This window comes from Xenopus tropicalis, chromosome 9 (assembly GCF_000004195.4).
Source record: "Xenopus tropicalis strain Nigerian chromosome 9, UCB_Xtro_10.0, whole genome shotgun sequence".
NCBI lineage: Eukaryota > Metazoa > Chordata > Amphibia > Anura > Pipidae > Xenopus > Xenopus tropicalis.
Window position 1 is genome coordinate 10919751 of NC_030685.2, and position 20477 is coordinate 10940227.

Sequence of the window (20477 nt, forward strand, 5' to 3'; positions counted from 1 at the left end):
CACTGAAATTATTTAGCCAGTACAGGCCCATCAAAATCCAATTATTTTCTAGTGGTGGATGAAAAACATATTTGATATAACAATAGAAGAAATGATTGATAGATTACTTTACACCAATCATTTTGGAAAAACTATAAAAAATGATATTAACCAAAATGGTAATTTTTACAGACCTAGTAAATGTTTCAACTATGATGATATATAAATAAGGCTCATAATTACAATTGGGTAAAATGAACAGATTTATTTCAGTAAGAAAGGGACATAGCTGTGTGCAAAAATAAAGAACTTGTCATGCCCAACAGAAGGATATATTAAACTGTATTATTCCACCCGTTACTCGCCCCAAAAAAGTTTAATTATATTCACAGCACAGTATTTAGTGCTCTGCTGTACAAAAAGTAGAGGAGAATTCATTACATGCAGATCGTGGTGAATATACAATGTGGTTTAAAGTCTATGAAGATTTGTGTTCACCCAGATCATGATATACTAGTAGAATTAAATCTAAAGCAACTGAACTTTTTGAGTTTTCTTGAAAAAATTTCACCAATCATCAAAGCAGCTTCTTCAGTTCAACTAAGTGGTAGGAAATTCCTCAGGAAAAACCCTTAAGGGTAGCACAGTCTCAGACATCCAATCCATAAGTTCCAAGTGCCACTAAACTTATTCCGTTATGTTTTATCTGAAAGTCGCAGATGTGTAGAAGTGTGATCCAGTCACAAAGATTCTAATTTAGGCTAACTCCCCAGGAAAAGACTTAGCAGTCTATATACATCTAAAGAAAAAGGGACATTCCTTTGAGGACACCTTGGCCCAAGAAGGCAGATGGTTTGAAAGACGTGTGAAGGAGGCCATTTATGCCGGACTGGAAAAACCCATCCCTGGCATGAATAAGTCCATGCGGGGAAAAAGTCACAGAAAAGTCGCGAAACTGCAACTTTTTCAAATTGTCACACCAAAACCTCTACTTTTTCGAATTATCACACAAAAAAACCAGAATAAAAAATCTAAAGAACTTCCAGGAAAGGGAAGGGACAACTGGCATAGACTTCTACATGATGCTCGAGACAGCAGCAGCTTGGGTCAATACTGGACAAATTGGTGGTTTATAAAAATAAGTGGTTGAGTGAAATGTTTTTTTGCACATCACTATATTTACTTCAGGAAATCTGTTTTTTCATGCCAAATGCAGTGTCTACGCATTTTTCTGCCTGTGCTTTAGTTATTGTATTCCATTCTTCTGGATATTCAGCAGGTCTGCCCTCATATTCTTCTGCAAACTGATCATTGAATTCTTTAAGAACATATTTCCAATAATCAGAGGCCTCAATACTTTGGTCTGGGAGAATGTCCCAATCTGGGTAAACTGCTCTGTATTCTTTATAGGGATGTGAAGACTGACTTTCAGCTATAAATGATTTATTGCCAGATATATTAGTGGTGCAGATATCATGGCAAAGAGTCTGTGAGAAAAAGGATCTGTATCTTCCCAGTCCTGTAGGTTTGTGAATAGATGCAAAGTGATTTTTATGATGCTCCCCACCAGCTTCACAGGGAACTCTACAGAATGGGCATTGCTTCCCACATCCAAAAATTCTCTTAAACAATTCATCAACTGGTTTTACCACAACCTTTGAAAGAATTGTTTCCTTGTCCACTGATTTCAACTCGGATATGATTTCTGCTTCGGTGTCACTAAGGGATTTCTCAAGATCTTCAACAAATTCTTTCATATTTGCTTCATCTTTCAGACAAAATACATTCATATCATCTGATAATGCCAGATCATTTCTCAGCACTTCCCTAAGCCATACAAGGAAATCAGACATTTTCTGAAACTGAAGGGTCCTTGGCTCATTTAGGAATCCCTTTATCTTTTTTCTGATGGTAGAAAGAATAACAGATTGCAGATGGTGGAAGTCACATTTTTCTAAAATACAGTTATGTATCCACTTTTTGACAAATGTTTCATAATCATCGATGTATTCTAAGTAGTCAGAGAAATTACTCTTTTCTAGAAGCTGTTTCATCACAGTGAATTGGAAGTATCCTCTGGTGCTGTACTGATTGGATTCACTGTTGTCTAGAATCTGATCTACTATTTCAAATCCAAGTTTTCTGTTTACCTGCTCAATCAGAGCTGGTTTTAACCAGAAATTACACAAATGTTTGGCTTGCTCCCAGTTTTCATCTTTCTCCAGAAACAGATATCGAAAATTGTTACAATATTTAGTCTTCAATTCGCCAAGACAAATCAGAGGATCATTTTTCTTGACAAAATCCTTATGCATCTGTTGGAAATCACAAACTGCATTACCCAAAATAAAGAGTTTCAGATCAAGCTCTGTATCTGCTGTGAGCTGAAGATCGTTCTTTCCATCACACACTGAATTAATCAAATTTAGTAGTTCCAACCCATATGTTTCATCATAGTCAGATTCTGAACTTAGCTTTTCTTTTATATAATCAGAACATGTGTCTGATAGGGACTTAAAAAATACTTCTCGGTTGTCAGGGCCAGAAACTCTACTCAAAAAAGGTAAATTATTTTTTACTAATCTAAATAGACTTTTTACCATATTTTCATGTACATGGAGTTTTTCCTGCTTTGGAAGTTGATTTATGTTGTTCAGTCTTTGATTGACAGCTTTTGATGCCATATCTTTTTTGAGTAATGTAAGAAAATCAAGTTCAATGTTTGGTTCTGGAAGGGCAGTGAAATTTAACTCTGATATAGTGTCTGCCCACATTAACTCAAATTCTGTTTGAAGTGTTTTTTCATCAGGTTTATATTTTTGTTCCCTGCACTTCATCACAAGACTGGTGACCTTTTGATCAATAACTTCTTTGTATGCACTGATAACCTTTTTTACCTTCAAGTTCTCCTTTTGGATACGAATTGCCTCATCACATTTGCTAAGAGATGATGCTTCCAGCTTCCTCCTAAGGCAACTTGCACTAGTTAGAAATTCAGCTTTGTACCTCTCTACTAGACTTGCATCTTTGTTTTCACTTGAAAAATATTTCTCTAATTCCTTCTTCATTCTCTCCTCCTCCTCACTGAGAATAGAATACGCTGCATTTTTACATTTTGCTCCTTCACTATCAATCGTTTGTGCATTTTGATTCTTGATGACTGTTTCAGTCTCTGCTAGCCATTTATGCATTGCCTTAGTGAACTTCCACTCCAGTTCTGAGTATTTCTTAGCCAGTTGGTTGTAGGCATTTGCTACTAGGCTGTTTTTAAAGCTGAAAATGAAATTTTCATATTTTACAGCACTCCATAGACTTTCTATCCATTCTATGAAGTCACCAATTCTGTGTCCCTTGTTCTTCATGCATTCAATTAAATATGTTTTGAGCTCATAGATGGTCTCACTGTAAGCAATATTTATAGAGGCCATTGGTGGGACTCCATTCCAGAGACCTGGAATGTAGAAATTGTCTTTTTCTGGATCATACATCATGATATCAGAGAAAGCTGTAAATTTAGTTTTCTTCTCCATATCTGCTGCAATTTTGGTCATTTCATTCAGTTGCTCCAAAAGTTTCATCCTGTCCCGCCTGTTATTTTCATGAGCAGAAACATCACTTACATTCTGGTGTACAAAATGGCACTTGGGTTTCCTTCCAATCTCTTTCATTCTAAGGAAGGCATGGACCACTATCTGCAAAATATCCTTCATCTCAGTTGTATTCTCCATGGCCATGTTTACAATTGTGATGTCACTCAAACCAACAGCCAGTGTTGCAAGTTCATTGTCATGTTCATAGCTGTCCTTCAAAGAGGCCAGTTCAGGAGCTTTCAAGCCTTCAGTATCAATCACCAGAATAAACTCACAGCCCAACTCCTCCTGGAAATCTTTTCTCACTTTCATTAGTGTCATAAAAGCTCCTCGTGTGCATCGTCCACTAGAGACTGGGAACTGCAGCCCAAACATTGTGTTTAGAAGGGTGGATTTCCCTGTGCTCTGCACCCCCAGTACAGTGATTACCCCCATTCTGCTGCATTTTCCTGTTTTATTGTCCAGCTCAGTCAGTACATCCTGCAGCCACTGCATTGGGATATTAGAAGCATCTCCATCTATCAGCTCCAGTGGGAATCCACCCAGTAAGAGATCAGCAGCAAATGCAGGTAGTTTAGTGAATTTTCTTTCACTTCCATTTTCCTCCTTGAACTTGCAATGTTCTGCCTCATAAAACTGTCCTAATTCTCTCAGGAAATGTTCAATCCCCAGGGAACTGTCTGATATTTTCTGATCAAGGCCAGATAGTTCTTTGCTGCTCATTGATGCTGGAACTGATTTCTCTTTATACTCAGCTTGTAAAGCAAAGAGGTTCTTCCTGGCAGATAAATCAAGATAAAATCGAAGCCATTTTAAAAAATAACTAATTTCTGTGTAGTTCTTTTTCACAACTGAATGAATAAATTTACTAATGCTATTTGGAATTTCATACTTAAACTGTTTCTCACGTATTTCTGCACATTGTTTTTGTAGTTCTGATTTGTAACTGTCAGTACGTTTATCACCTTGTTTTTTCATTTGACACATTTCTTTTTCCAGTTCAGCCTTTTTCCACAAATGTCTCTGCAGCCTCATTGTATCCTTTTTGTACTCAGCAACATCTTTGATCTCATCTGCTATTGCTTTGGCATCTGCTTTTGCATTCTGACATTCTATAACGTTCTCATCAACAGAGATTCTTAGTTTGGGAGCAATTTCTGCCATATCTTCCAGGCTCAGGGCACGGAATTTTTTCTTAATGAAATCTGTAGTAGCTGCTCGAATTTTCTTTGCTATTGTTGCTCCACTAGCTTTGCTATTGAAATGAACAACAGTCACATTTGTGAGACCTGTGTCTTTGTCGATTTTCCTGCTGTCCTTGAAAATAATGACAAAATTTGCCTGAGAGTTTTCATACTGGGATAAAAAGTCAATCAGATTCTTATTAATATCCTGAACAAAAATAAACACAGTAGATGAAATCTGAGTTAGAAATGCAAACTCGTTCAAGCTGTCTTTCAGATTTCCATGAAGGTTTGCAAATGCAACTGGCTCTGGGAAAATATCCGAATTACCTTTACCAGCGGGAAAATACCAGGATATTTCTACAAGACCTTCAGAGATTTCCCTTGTGACATCAGCTCCTTCCATATTACTGTGGACAAAGAAGTCTTGGGTTTGCTGAGTTGGGCTGAGAACTTGATTCAGGATGGTAGATTTAGATAATTTACTTTCCCCAAATCTAACAAAACTGAATGTTGGCATAGATATCTGAACAAGATTCTCTTGCATGTATCCCTTTGTTTCTGCCAGTGACTGAGGTCTCCACCTTTTTACAATATCTCTCATTCCCCAAAGCATGAAGGTACAGCCTGGCCCATCAACAGCAGGGAGCAGAAAAGGGACAGCAAATTGGCACATAGACATTTTCAGTATAATCTCCTGCTGCAGAAAAAGGTCAGAGCAATGCAGGACAAGGCACAGAACATCTAGGGGGTGAACAGAATCAGATGAGTCACAAGTTACATCATCTGGATCATCCTGAGAATCTTCACTCTCGTTCTCACTTGATGTAATTATGCTTCTGGCTGTTCCATTTAATGCAATTATTTTATGTATAAAATTCATGGCTGCAGACTTTCTTTGCCAATTGTCCATCTTCTCTAAACATTCTTGATCAATCTGAAGAATGTCTTGTAAGGTTAAATTTTTCATTTCATATGGATCCATGTTCATCTTCTTCAATAAGTCTCTATATAAGGTTTTCTTGTCTGCAGAAAAAATAATAAAAATAAAGTTCCAATTGAGATGCACTCCATAAAACAATACTAAGTGTCTATGTGCCAATATACCAATGTTCATATACATACAGAATTTATTTTAATGTTTCTGTCACATCCTGAGACCTTCATTAGGTCAAAGTGCCATTATCGTCTATCTTTATCTTAATACATAGAAAAAAGTAAAAGACAGGAGAAGTAGCCCCCAAAGGAATACCACTACCATATTATAACCAAATTTTATTATAATATTATAGCAAATAATGAATAACTGGAAAAACCTGGAAATGTAGCATCTGTCCTGCTGACATGATGGTACATATGTGTTGGTGCTGTCAATTTTAAATTTACCCATGTATATTTAGTTAACAGAAGCATCTCCGATACTTTGCAGGACTCTTTTGACCAAAAAATGTAATATCCTTATGAAATTTGAGTACAACATATATCTTTATGAAAACCCCATGCTGACTATATGTATATATTCATATTATTTTTTCTTATAATTTGGTGTTGAGGGTCATGTGCCTGTGCTGAGCTTAGATAACTCAACATACCTATGGAAGTGTTTTCTTCTGTGCATTCATCTTCACTATTTTTCTTTGTATCGTTATCTGAATGATCTGCAGAAAAACAGTTAAAAAATTAAACTTGCTTCTGTGAAACATCCCAAGAACATCCAAATGGATTTTCAAGACAAGACCTTCTCAGCAACAAGAATTATGCCTACCAATGCTACTTCAGTTGCCTTGCTGATATCTCATTATATTTTCTTCTTATTGATATTATGGTTTTATTAAGCATCACAAGAGCAAATATTGTGCTGTTTTGTCAAATAAATATGTTCAAAATATTTCTTTTTCCACTTGTACAAACTAAGATCAGAAATACATGTACAAGCACAGATGGCAGGATTCTCATATCTCATATCTTTTGTATCATTTGGGCCCCAAAACAGATCCCTAAAGTTGCTATAGTAGAACATGTAGCAAGAATTAACCCATGATAATAAGCTGGAGAATGATTGTAGGACAGTAATATTTGGGAAGAGCAATAAAGGTATGGAAGGTCTGTGTTACCTTTAATCAGTGAGGGAAAACTTTTGGGAATGAATGAAATTTTGGGAATGAATTGTTTTTTTGCCAAGAATAATTCCATACTTAGGGGCAGATTTACATACCTTTGACCTGGTTGAGCAACTGACTGAAGAAAAAATGTGTGAGATTTCATTCGGTTTTTCAGCAATCAATTGATGTGGCTTACTGCCTAATTTCCACAGGTGGGTTTTTGACAAACAATAAAATTTTGCCACTTACATGGCAAGCTTTTCATTTTTGACAAAAGCCCTTTTGTGGAAAACACCAGAGCAATCGATTGCTGAAATACCGATTTTCACCATTGATAGTTTTTTACTTAAAACAAGCATCAAAAAAGTTGTGTGAGTCAAATAAAGTGATGTGGTAGCTGCGTTTCGTGAATTTTTAGCTGTTTTATGAATTTTTTCACAGTTTTGTACATTTTGTCAGCGAAGTGAAATGGGACAAAATCATTCATCACTATAGGTGAGGTTATATTTTGTAGAATATTAACACATACAGCCATAATATTCTATTATCTATAATGCTTGGGATCTGGTCTTTTTCAGATAAGGGAATGTCATAATTTGGATCACCATACCTTATATTTTCTAAAAATAATTTAAACATTAAATAAACCCAACAGAATTGAGTTTAGTTACCATCAATACAAAGTACTGTTCCATTATTATAGATAAAGACAATCATTTAGAAAAATTTTAATATTTGGATTATAATTATCTTTGTGGCGGGCCAATTCATCAAAAGACGAGTTTGAGTTCAAGAAAAAATGTGGTGCAAAAAATATATATTCTTCAGAATCTGAAATAGTTGAGATTTATTAAAGAATAAAATGAATTTCAAATAAAATAATATTACAAAAAAAAATAAAAATAAATATATATATATATATATATATATATATATATATATATATATATATATATATATATATATATATATATATATATATATAAAGAGGCAATGCTAATTCTCTCTAAAATTATACAAAAAAATGTAACCACTTACTTTTGGAAGGCCCTGTGTTTTCTTCTTCCCTTTCAGCTCCGTTCTCTGTCTTTGCAACATCTGACTTTTCTATGAAAATTAAAAAATATTGCGAAATAAATCACTTGCATATTGAGCTCATAAATTATGTATATATATTCTATACCAGACACATGGAGCACATTCTTGATTGCCTTGTTTGAAATTCAAGGTATAAATATTTAATAATACATATATGTTAAGGTAGACATTGGAACTGCTCTTAAAAAGCTCATTATAGTTATAAAAACAGCCCCTGAAATTCACTAAAAATAGATAAAATATAGATATAATAAATATAGATATTATGTTCTGTGAAAAATCCTTTCATATGGCCTGTACCATTTGGTAAATAAAATTATATTATTCACCATTTAATGCTTCTGTGGTTTCTTCTTTTTCAGCAACTTCATTCTTGTCGTTATTTGGCTGTGATTGATCTGTGAATATATGTATTGTAAAAATACATAACAAATAATAAAATTATTACATTAGGCCTGCATCAAATAGTACTGTATATAGAATAATTCACCACATAGTAAATCTCTAAAAAAAAAAAAAATCACAATTTTTTTTTTGTCACTAAAATCTGTATCAAGAAAAACGAAAAAATCCAATGGTCCGTAAATGGGCCTCTAGATGATTCAGTTTTGATTCTCTGTCATTTTATATTGGTATTAATATACCCCAGATGTAAAATATAATGCTAAAGTAGGTTACTACCACCAGAGGCCTCATAGTTCCTCTGATCTTAAAAGGAAAGGGTGAATTTCTTCTATTACTGAAGTTTCACTAAGTTCTCTCATGGACTAGTTGCTCTTGGCAATGTACTATACCTGATATTCTGCTTCTAAAGCAGGACTTAGCAAACTGGCCTATGAGCTCTAATACGGAATTTGGTATAAGGCCCCTTTTTAAGTTCCCTAAACAATTTGTAGGCAATAGTAGCAAAAGGCATTGCGTTTGTCCAGGTCTTGTAACCAATAGCAACCAATTATATATATATTTAATTTTTTTCTTTAAAGGAGAAGGAAAGGCTAATAAAGAGTTAATCTCAAGCTGCATACCTTCAGTCCTCTCCATAGTACGCCTAAGTCTCCCAATATTTCTCCCGTTCAGATGATCAGAAACCTCATGTAAAGAAAGTTCCCATGATGCCATGCTCCTGCACCAAGACCCCTGTACATGCTCAGTGTGTAAGACTATGAGGAAGCTTCCTGCTGATTGGCTCAGATCACACATTCCTAAGGGGGGGGGAGTGAGTTCTTAGCATTCTTATGGGAGGGAGGAGCAGGAGAGGGGAGAGAGCTGTGCAGACTCTGGCACAGGAAAAAGGGAGAAATGAAATTCTGTGTTTCTTTTGATAGAGGACTCAGTGCAGCATTACTGTTAGTGCTTATGGCTGTATTTACATAGACCTTTATGATAAAGCTTACTGAGTTTTACCTTTCCTTCTCCTTTAAATGGCTGACCAGTAAATGCTACCTACTAATTGTTTGCTGTGGGTTGTACTTTTTTTTCTTTTTCATTGTCCCTATTTTTCTAATGATCACCACTTTCTTTACCCCACCATCCAATTCTGTTTTCTGGTTTTACATTATATATTTTTTCTTTCTATGTAATATATATATATGGTTTGTCCCTGAGGAAGAACACTGGTCGTGCTTGAAACGTTGGAATTTTGTTAAATTTTTTTTTTCTTTTGTATCAAGCCCCTGTGTGTGCGACACTCTTTCTACTATAATATATGTAACCCTTTCTTGGCTGTAACTAAGCCAACCGCACGACTAGATAGGTCTAGAGCATGGGGCACACGCGACTCAGTCCTTCAGGATGGGCCTTCACTATGTGGAAGTAACCAAACGGAGCTATGGTGTAGTGCAACTACAACTCACTGTAGCTGTGTACAATGCAGAATAACAAATGGGCCCCAGAAGGTTCTTGCAGTTGAACAGTAGAACTGGTTTATTTTCAGCAACAAGCAACTTGCAGGGTTATGCAATATACTCACACATCAGTTAGCATAGCAGTCTCTGAGGACAGCACAGAGAGGGTGCACACCCGCTCCTCCCAACTCCCCTTGAGCCAGGCAGGATCAGTGCCACCAGTTCAGTTGCTCACTCTGTGGAACAGTCAGCTGGATACCACACTCCTCAGGCCCCACGGCAACTTTGGATCAAAGTTCAAACTACCTGCCTCCTAGGTCTAAACCGTGGCCCTACACTAAGGCAACAGTGCCTGTCTGGAAGGGTACTCCCACAGCTACTTTCCTCTGAGCCAAACTGCTCGTGCTCTCTTCCCTCACTATCTCACTTTCCTAGAAAGTGCTCCACAAAACTTGCTATCTAACTGGTCCTGATTCACGGGGTCCCTGTCCCCGACTTCACCAGAGTGGCTGGCACACTCTGGGGCACATGGCTTTACTGGGGGCCTAGTTCCTTGCCTCCAGCACAGTGCTCCCCTCTCTGAGAACACAGGCAGCCAAAAAGACAGGAGTGGTCTCCCTATTAACCAATAATCACTCAAAACTGATACATGGGTCTTTGCCCAGTAACAGCACAAAACCAGGAAGCTGCAGGGTTTAAAGCCATATGGACTAGTTAACCCTATGGATCCCTACATATATATATATATATTTTTTTTTTTTTTATATAATATATATTAGAAATTATGTATATCTCACCTTTGGCAGTTTCTGTTTCTGTATTTTGTTCTTTTCTGTCATCATCATTATCCTTGTTCATATCAACCTTATCTGAATTTTGTAGGAATAACACAATTAAAGCATTACAATTGCATTAGCACCCTCCTCTTTTCAAAATAATATATTCTGTCAGATGATTAATGTTGAGATTATTGTCCCATTATGATCATACCTTGCCTCTTCTCCTTTCTCTCTATTGGGTGCACTGTAACATTTCCTATAGCAGGGATCCTCAAACTACAGCCATGGGTTGGATCCAGGGTAATTTACCTGGCCCCCGCTGCGTCCTCACCCCTGGCAGCGGAGAGAGGACTCAGCGGGAAGCTGGGAGATGGAGGACGGACGGAGAGTGGGAAGCTGGAAGAGAGAGCACTCAACAGAGAGCAGAAGAGGGGAGCTGGGAGACGGTGGATCAATGGAGCGGGGGGAGCTGGAAGAGAGCACTCAGTGGGGAGCGGGAGGGAGGAGCTGGGAGAGGGTGGACGGACAGAGAGGGGGTAGCTGGAAGAGAGAAGATACAGTGGGAAGAGGGAGAGGGAGGATACAGGAGCAGGCCATATTTTGACCCCACAGCAGGGAGCTGGAGCAGGGGGGAGGTTGGGGGGACTACATAGTCTGGCCCCCCAACAGTCTGAGGGACCATGAACTGGCTCCTTGCTTAAAAAGTTTGAGGACCCCTGTCCTATGGGATACTTACTACTATTGAGGCTACTCTCAATTATGTAAATGTTCAATAAGGTTTTATTTCACATTAAGCTAGCATGCTTAGCTTGTAAGTGTAATTAACCACAATAATAGTTACAGGTGAAATATTGTGTGAAAAATACTATTGTGCCAAGGAAATGTACTCATCTAAATATAGAAGGAATTTGATTAAAAAAGTAATGTTTTGGGCTGATGCATAAAAGTCAGTGTGAAAAAAACCCCAAAAAGTCTAAAACCACAAAGCAAAGTAAGATCTTCCAGTTGTAAAATGGACATCTGCCATTGACTTCTACATGACAGGTTTTAGATGGTGTATTTTTCTATTTGGATTTGTCATGATTTTGTTACATAATAAATGGAAGAAAAATTTTTTCCAACAACAAAATCGTCTTTGGGCGTCAAAACACCCTAACCGAAAAAAATGAGCATTAGTAAATGCGAATTTTTTCTCCAGGCATGGATTCGCAGCAAATTTCCGCATTTTGCCATTGGCGCATTGTTTTGCGAAACTTCCGCAAAAATTTGACGTGGAAAAATTTGTTTTGCATCAAAAAAGTCGTGGTCGCATCAAATTGGGCGCAGGTGACAGAAAAAACGTGGGCAAAAAAAGAGTCACGCAACAAACACATTTTGCAGATTTTTCGCAGTTTTGCGAATTTTCTGGTTGTTTTAACAGAAAAAGGAAATTATTTTTAAAGATTTGAATTATTTGATTATAATGAAGTCTATGGGAGATGGCCTTCCTGTAATTTGGAGCTTTCTGGATGTGTTTCTGGATAATAAGTCCTATAATTACTATAATTTAAGCAGTGCTGGGGCTATACGTCACATAGTATGGGGTGGCTGGTCATGGGGAAATCTAACTAAAAAATATACTCATACCTTTTCCAAGCAGATCCAGAAATTCGGTGCAGGCATTCTCTCCTTTCTCAGCGATGATGTTGAGTAAGATTTCATATTTCAAAACCACGTCTTCCTTATTTTCAAGACCAGCGCAATCCTGCTGGGTTATAAGCTGTTTCGACTCTAGCTTCTCCACCAAGTTTGTAAAGTTCTGCTGAAGTTCTGTTAATGATTCTTGTGATTTTTGTAGTAAAGCAAGAACCTTTTCAATGGATGATGTTGAATGAGAATCATGTGAGCTGAAATATAAACAGAGTTAAAGTAAAAAATATTTGTTTCAAATTTGAGTAAAATTGCTATTTCGTCTGCATGGGGTATTTTGTTCTGATTTATGAAAACTCATTCATTATTTTTATGCATGTTTTTGAGCTATTAACAAAATATTTTTTGAAAATATTTGGCCAAATACAGTTACGGTGACAATGCACCAGAAAAATGTATTAAATGCAAAATAAAAATATTTTGAGTGTTTATGGGAAACTTGTGCTTGATGAAAACTACAGCATCCCAAACATCATCATCCATTAAAGTTTGGGGTTGGTAAGTGTAGGAAAATTCCATGGGCATACAATCTGGCCATATAGTATTGTGTATAGATTATGATAGAAAATGATTTGCAGGCTGTGTTCCCAATAAAAAAGAAATGCACCTATAATAATAACAAGGAGAAGGAGAAGGAAAAGGAAAAGGAGAAGAATGAGAAAGAGAAGAAGAATGAGAAAGAGAAGAAGAATGAGAAAGAGAAGAAGAATGAGAAAGAGAAGAAGAATGAGAAAGAGAAGAAGAAGGAGGAGGAGGAGGAGGATTGCATTTTTTTTTTTTAAATAATAAGGATTTTGAAAACCCATCTAGCACTGATAGCATTCTAGATTGTGTAGAGCACACTGCCACTATCTTGCCCTAGGCTCCCAGGTGTCCCCTGCGTGAGTTCAGACATGGGGCATCTGTAGTACAAAAATCTATACTCTAAATGCACAAAGTCTGAAGTAGAGCAGAGGATGCCTGGGAGTCTGGTGCAAGATGGTGATTAGGGTTGCCACCTTTTCTGAGAAAAAATACCAGCCTTCCAATATTTTTATATTTTTTCCCTATCAATTACATTGGGCTCAAGCATCATTTTTACCAACCAGACCCTAATGGTAATAGAAGGTAAGCAAGAGTTACCTGGATATGCCTGACTAATTGGCAATTTCCACAATGTAGTAAAATCCAAGAAAGCCTTACCGTGATTCTGTAGAAATTTCCTCTTTTTTTGGATTTATATGGAAAGTCTTTGTAAGTTCATTGTCATCATCTTGACTTCCACTTAGCTGGTAATATGGATGTTGCTCCTGTATGCCGGACTCATGCTTGGGGTTACTTTCATTAATACTTTCATGATCAGTAGACATTTCATTCTTTTCTACTTTATGCTTATTTTCACTTAGGGAGTTTGGCTGCCTTTTTTTTGGCTGATTTAGAATAAACGAGTAATTAAGTCCTAAGTTTATTTTATCTTCATGATATAACTGAATGCTCTCCTGAACCAGAGCGCCATTTACTTTTGTCTCAGTTTTGGTGCTTGGAACAAGAAACACATCTCCATCAGGAGTCATGGTTATCACACAGTGCTCTTCCTCTATTCCAGGTCCAGTTAACTGGAAATCTTGTGAAGAACCTGCACCTATTTTATTATGATCTGTTAAATAATATAATAGGTAATCATTGGATTCTGGGTCAGGATTCAAGTTAACAAGACAACATTGCTCTTTGGCACACTTTATACCAGAAGCATCTACTGAAATGCCCATGCTTTCCAAATACTTTTGCATCAGTTTGGCATTTTCTTCTGTTTTCTTCAGCTTTTCTTCCCAGCTTAAGTTGAGTTGTTTTAGAAGATTCTCTGATTCTTTTAGTTTTGATTGTAGCTCCGGAGATTGCTGACTTTTAGCACGCTTGAGTTGTTCTTTTAAATTTTGCACCTCTTTCTGTAATGTAGCAACAGCTTTGCACTTGGTATCTTCATTCACCGTAGCTTGATTGACTATTTTTCTTGCTCTTTCTGCATATACCAAAGTAGAATGGGTCTCCCCATAATTATCTTCAGCAGGACTAATGGTGGCCAACATGACTGTTTTGCTGTTTCCTCCCAGGCTGTTTTTCAGAAGCCACGTGAGCACAGACTCTCTATAGCTCACATAACTGCTCGATCTTCTGCCCTTACATTCAGCCAAAGATGATATAATCCTGCCTAAGGATGTAAGAGATTTATTAATGTTGCCACTTTCTACCAGTTGTTTTCCTTGAGCCCCTGATTTAGATGCCCTCTCACTACCAGCGAGATCCACCAGATTGAATTTGCTATGAAGTTCTTTTGAGGTACCAGACGCTTGGTTGGGAAACATCTGAGTTATAGCGAGGGTAAAGATGGCATGTGAACGGCTACTTTCTTCATTCATTTTAGTTGCAGCTGTGGTCCTGCATTTATTTCCAGCTAAAAGCAGTAGTTTGATATCCTCCCATGTGCTAACAGCATGCTGGGACAATCCTTCTACATATGGTCCAAGAATATTATGTTCCCGAACACTGAGTTCTTTTTTGCTCTTTTTCAGCTCTAACAGATCCCTCACCTTTTCATTGTATATTTCCATATAAGAAAGTTCAACTCTTACGGTGCCTTTAGATTTTCTGTTCAGTAAGGCACGGCAGAATCTTGGGATCAAACCTGGTTCATCATCCCTTCCCATCATGGTGTATGTTTTTCCTGAACCTGTTTGTCCATAGGCAAAAATGCAAACATTGTATCCTTGGTAAATATTCTCTATAGTTCCTTCCTCAAGTGTTTTAAACACTTCTTCCTGCCCTGCATAAGTATCAGGGTCTGAATCATCTGCCGACCAGAAGCAATGATCATAGGTGAATTCTTTAGGTCCTTTTTGTACTTTACCTGGACTGACAGTAGCATTGCTCTGCAGAATTGTCTTAGTTCCACTCATAGAAATAACACCAACTGGGTGTTTCTCCTTCTCTCTTTGGTTCATTGGCCGAACCCTAACAGCCACTCTCACGTTGCTCCTTTCCGACATTTTTGGGATGTGCTTATATCCGGAAACTTTTTTGCCTAGAGGTTATTCCAGGTTTTTATTTATTCCAGAGTTTCATTTAGTGCCTTCTATTACTTTGAGCTGGAAAAAAAAACAGAATAACTTCTTATAAAAAAATTAACTAATTAGAAAAGCTTGATGTGAAAAGTCAAAGTTGAGTCTTTTAAAAAGCCACTTTTCCTATTTTATTCCACCTTCATCTAGTTATAGAATCTTAATTGACCACAGCACCAAATTATCTGAATCCATCCCATTGAGTTTCTGTAGAACTAACATACACCCAAATACTAAGGGGGAGATTTATCAATCCACGAATCCTCTGAATGCGTTTTTTTCGTAATGATCACTATTTTTGCGACTTTTTCATCGATGTCGCGACTTTTTCGTATCTTGCATGTATTTTCCACGACTTTTTCGTCGCCGTTGCGAAAAAATCGTATTGTTGCACCAAGTACGAAATTCATATTCGAGTTCGGATTCATTCAAGCTTCGGTATCGTGACTTGGGCCAGGGTGGAGCTGCAGAGTGCCATTTATTCCTATGAGAGGCTTCCAAAATCATGCAAAGTCGGAAAGGTTTTCCCGCAGTTTACGTTCGGTCAATACGAAAAAGTTGCGACGGCGACGAAATAGTCGTGCAAAATACGATAAAGTCGTGACGGTGACAAAAAAGTCGCGAAAAATACGAAAACGTTGCGATGGCAACTAAAAAGTCGCGATCTTCAGAAATTTTTGTTTCCAATCCAAATTTTTCCAATTCGGGATTCGCATTCGTGTTTTGGTCAATCTGCCCCTTATATTCCTGGCTGTTTCACAATTACCTCCAGGGTCCTACCCTACCTTATGTTAAAATGCCTGGTTGTACTGTTTGTAAGGAGCCTACAGGCTGTGTAATTGTAGCAAAAATACTAAATCTAGGCATGAACTGTGTGTTAACCAAAAGACTTTATAACAAAAGAGAGATCAGCGGGGAGAGCACCAGTGGGGATGGGGTTTGGGTTGGCAGGCCCACCAGTTTTTTTCCCGGTGCCCCGCCGGCCCAGTTCAACCCTGTGTCACTCAGACTGGATTAGCCAGCAAGAGCAATTCTCTGCTCCATCAAGGCAGATCATTGTGGGGTTAGTAATCACTATCTGACACCCATGGGATGAAAGGACCAAAGTAGAAAGGAATCCAGGTTACTTATATTATCCCTAGGATGCATGAAAAGATCTAGTACGCTGAGGTATTACACCTGCTGAGCTCACCAAGGACAACTAGTGGTGACTTTGTTGATTGCAGCTTCTCTAAAATGAAAGCATTTCAGTATCATATTGAAACTGTGCAAAGTGGCACCTAACTGGGAACGTGAAAAATATATGTACATGGCCCATTTGTGTGCTACAGAAGAGCGCTGGGGCCAGCAAAAAGAGACCGCTGCTCAAAAAACAAAGAAGAACATGTTATGTCCCATCGTACCATAAATGGGGGTCTCTGTTCCCACTTTGTTCATAGTATTTTTCACTATATGATACCTTTTACCGACGTTCCACCATTGTTTTTATATCAAATGGACATAAAAAGAGGAGAATGGATAAGTATTTTGATTTTGTGAAAACAATAACCCACCTTACTTGCCTTTTCAGTCTTATACAATCTGTAACGCAACGATCTTTCTTTGCTTCTGTTCTACTCTAAGTTCTATTTACCAAGAGTGGGCAAAGTGTGAAAAGGGGCAAATCTACAAATATAAAGCACTTTCATCTTCCAGGTCATTAAAGAAGAATGAACGTCATTTACCTAAGTTTGTACCCAAAGAGATGCCTCCTTGCCACCTTCTCAACAACATGTCTGCACTCCGTAATACAGACCCGTTTGCCCTACCTGAGATCTTTGACTTTTTAAAGTCATGATTATGAATTTTCCAGGGGACCACAAATAAATATGTAACATCGGTGAAAATGTGAAATAAGGGAAATGTGCTCAGGCCACTTAAATGTCAACTATTCAAAGGAAATACTGCATCTCACTGACATAGTTGCACCCCTTAACAAAGGTTTCAAAATGTACCCCCACAGTGCTGTATACAAAGGATATCTATAGAAGACTATACTGTAGATGGCCATGTGAATTACAGGGCCGGAACTAGGGGTAAGCAGAAGAGGCATGTGCCTAGGGCGCAACCATGGGGGGCACTAGGTACCTCTTCCTTCACCTACCCCCAGTCTGGGCCCTCATTCCACTCTGCCACTTGTCAGTGCCACTCCAGTGCACACCCCCCATTCCCTCCAGCGTCATAGTAATGCTGCGGGGGAGCACACACTGGAGGGATGCCAGGTTGCCAGCCAGATTGCTTAGGGCAGTGAATTACACAGCAAGCCAGCATCTACTCTAGGCACGTACCTCTTTTTTCGGCCTACCCCCAGTCTGGGCCCTCATTCTCTACTGCCACTTGTCAGTGCCACTCCAGCGCCAGGTAACCGACCAGGTTGCCTAGGGCAGTAAATTACACAGTAATCCAGCATCTACACTAGGGATGTACCAAATCCACTATTTTAGGATTCAGCCGAATCCTTTGTGAAAGATTAGGCCGATAAGGAAGGGTTAAAGAGAACCGCACGTGCAACACGCAGTGAAAAATTTTCAACTTCCATGTTTATAGTACAAAAGGTCATGTGATTTTAAGGATTCAGATTTGGTTCGGCCAGAGGCATGGATTCAGCCAAATCCTGCTGAAAAAGGTTGACTCTTAGCCGAATTCTGAACCGAATCCTGGATTTGGTGCATCTCTAATCTACACACTGTACTGATCTGTAGCTGTAATGGAGGACATCACTACACTCGCAGGGACAGAGTTTATTTGTAAGGAAAATGGTGATGTCACTGTTTCTAAGATGGCACCTGAGCTGAGGGACACTGGGTGCAACAACCAAAGTGTCTTAACACTAAAAGTAAGTGGTTTTTGATGGGATAGAAATGCAGCGTTTTGCTGGGGAAAAGTGTGAAAAATAATTTTATAAATAAAAATATGCATACATACAAATATACATACATACATATTGCAATTCTGAAATATTACTATTAAGGCAGTGACACTGATATAGTGATAGTGAAAGCAGAACTGGAAAATAAAACATTAACCCACAAAATGGCAGTTGCATTTTTTCTTATAGAACAGATGGAAACCTTGACGTACAATGGCAGCACTTATGGCCTGAGTGCCAACATTCTAAAATGGGTAAGCTGTTGCTGGACTACAAATCCCAGAATAATGTAACATATAATGAAGGGTGAGGCATGCTGGGAGCTGTAGTCCAGCAACATCAGGGCTGTATTCTTAATGCAATATTGCACAATAAAACTTTCCCAGCTCTCTAGGGCCCGCATTGGCAGCATTGAAATGCAAAAGAATCCTCCAATGAGAATCCCAGCTGATCTGTATAAATCTGGCTCCCTGTTCTCTGTTCCTGCAATTGGAGTTGGGAGCATTAAGCACAGTTTCCCAGCACTGAACAAGTCTGTCCCTTTATCCCCATGTCTGATTCCTGTGCCATATAATGACGGGAAAATGACATCATTATCTCTATATGTAAGGTACCGGCAAGGGGCCTGACACAGTGCTGGGAATCAGCATTCTCATTGGTCACTTCTCTTGCAGTTATAATGAAGTTTTTGGTCAGTAGAATGCTCATTGGTAACTTTTTTTGCATCTATAATAATGTTTTTCGACAGCTTCTATAGCAAAACTAGGGGGTGAAGTGGAACAGTGTATGATTGGGTTTACAACCCCTTTAAACTCGCAGCTCTTACATTCACAGGACAGAGTTCAGAGGGAAACAGAGAGGGAGCACGTAGGTGTGAGACACAGAATGATCAGGCTGATAGGGAATGGCTGCCCTTTCACTGCCCACTGATCTCCTGCAGCACATTCACATAGGAAAATATATTTTTTCTGTAGGATTTACCCACCTACTGTCACACTATCTATCTATCTATCTATCTATCTATCTATCTATCTGTCTGTCTGTAGCTGTCAGTTTCCCCCTTACCATTCAGTATATAATATATAAGAAACCCTTACCAATGACAGATGCAGAGTCTCGGTGTCTGTTTCCTATCAGGGCAGTTCCCAGGCAGCTAGAAGTGTCCCCATAGCTGATCTGCCGGAGGATTTCCAGGTGTAGCAGCATTCAGTATCCAGTCATACTGCCCCTTCTAACTGAGATATTACATTACTGTAAGCCCACACCCAGTCAGTAATAAACTGAATTCTATTTTCACTTTCACATTCCCGGACTGCTCTTACTTACAGGAATGGATATGCTGCAGGCAGGATACAGGGAACACAATCAAACACATTGGATACACTATTAGAGAAATATTTTGCTGCAGAAGTTATAGCATTTACCGTATTTTTCGCCCTATAAAACGCTCCGGAATATAAGAAGCACCCAATTTTAAAGGAGGAAAATCTAGAAAAAAAAGATTCTGAACCAAATACTGTAGTAAAATATTTTATATCAACTGTATAAAGTTAATTGTCTCTGGGCTCGCACATAATGAGGCTTCCCCCAGGGCCCCCCCCCCAAGCATCCTTCAGCTTCCCCCAGGGCCCCCCCAAGTATCCTTCAGCTTCCCCCAGGCCCCCCCCAAGTATCCTTCAGCTTCCCCCAGCCCCCCCCAAGTATCCTTCAGCTTCCCCAGGGCCCCCCAAGTATCCTTCAGCTTCCCCCAGGGCCCCCCCAAGTATCCTTCAGCTTCCCCCAGGGCCCCCCCAAGTATCCTTCAGCTTCCCCCAGCCCCCCCCCCCAAGTATCCTTCAGCTTCCCCCAGCCCCCCCCAAGTATCCTTCAGCTTCCCCCAGCCCCCCCCAAGTATCCTTCAACTTCCCCCAGCCCCCCCCAAGTATCCTTCAGCTTCCCCCAGCCCCCCCCCCCAAGTATCCTTCAGCTTCCCCCAGCCCCCCCCCCAAGTATCCTTCAGCTTCCCCCAGGGCCCCCAAGCACCTTCCATTTCCCCCCTAGCCTCCCCCCAGCGGCCTCCGGCTCCCGTGATGTCTTCCTCTCTGTGCCGCGGCTCCCAGCTGCTTCTGTGCTTTTATAAGGTTGCGCCCTGTGTGTGAGACGTCAGTACGCACGGGCGCAACCTTATAAAAGCGAGGATGTAGCAGAGAGCCGCGGCACATAGAGGAAG

The 20477-nt window shown here is 39.0% G+C and overlaps 1 protein-coding gene across 1 annotated transcript; it reads right to left on the reverse strand.

Annotated features, from left to right (window-relative positions):
* Positions 1–229: 229 nt before the first annotated feature.
* On the reverse strand, positions 230–19527 carry LOC100491511 (interferon-induced very large GTPase 1). Its single transcript, XM_031893589.1, has 8 exons — positions 19366–19527; positions 13448–15387; positions 12203–12462; positions 10595–10666; positions 8283–8351; positions 7894–7962; positions 6346–6411; positions 230–5779 (listed from the first exon to the last, which is right to left on the reverse strand). The coding sequence occupies exons 2-8, from the start codon at positions 15286–15288 to the stop codon at positions 1164–1166; spliced, it is 6993 nt and encodes a 2330-aa protein (XP_031749449.1). The 5' UTR covers positions 15289–15387; positions 19366–19527; the 3' UTR covers positions 230–1163.
* Between the last annotated feature and the right edge of the window lie 950 nt (positions 19528–20477).

Excerpts from the sequence above, each read along its gene's own strand:
- LOC100491511 (XM_031893589.1), bottom strand. The coding sequence starts at position 15,288 with ATGTCGGAAAGGAGCAACGTGAGAGTGGCTGTTAGGGTTCGGCCAATG. Across the intron at positions 12,463-13,447 it reads GAAATTTCTACAGAATCACG|CTCACATGATTCTCATTCAA; the intron begins GTAAGGCTTTCT and ends TTTATATTTCAG. Across the intron at positions 7,963-8,282 it reads AACCACAGAAGCATTAAATG|AAAAGTCAGATGTTGCAAAG; the intron begins GTGAATAATATA and ends TAATTTTCATAG.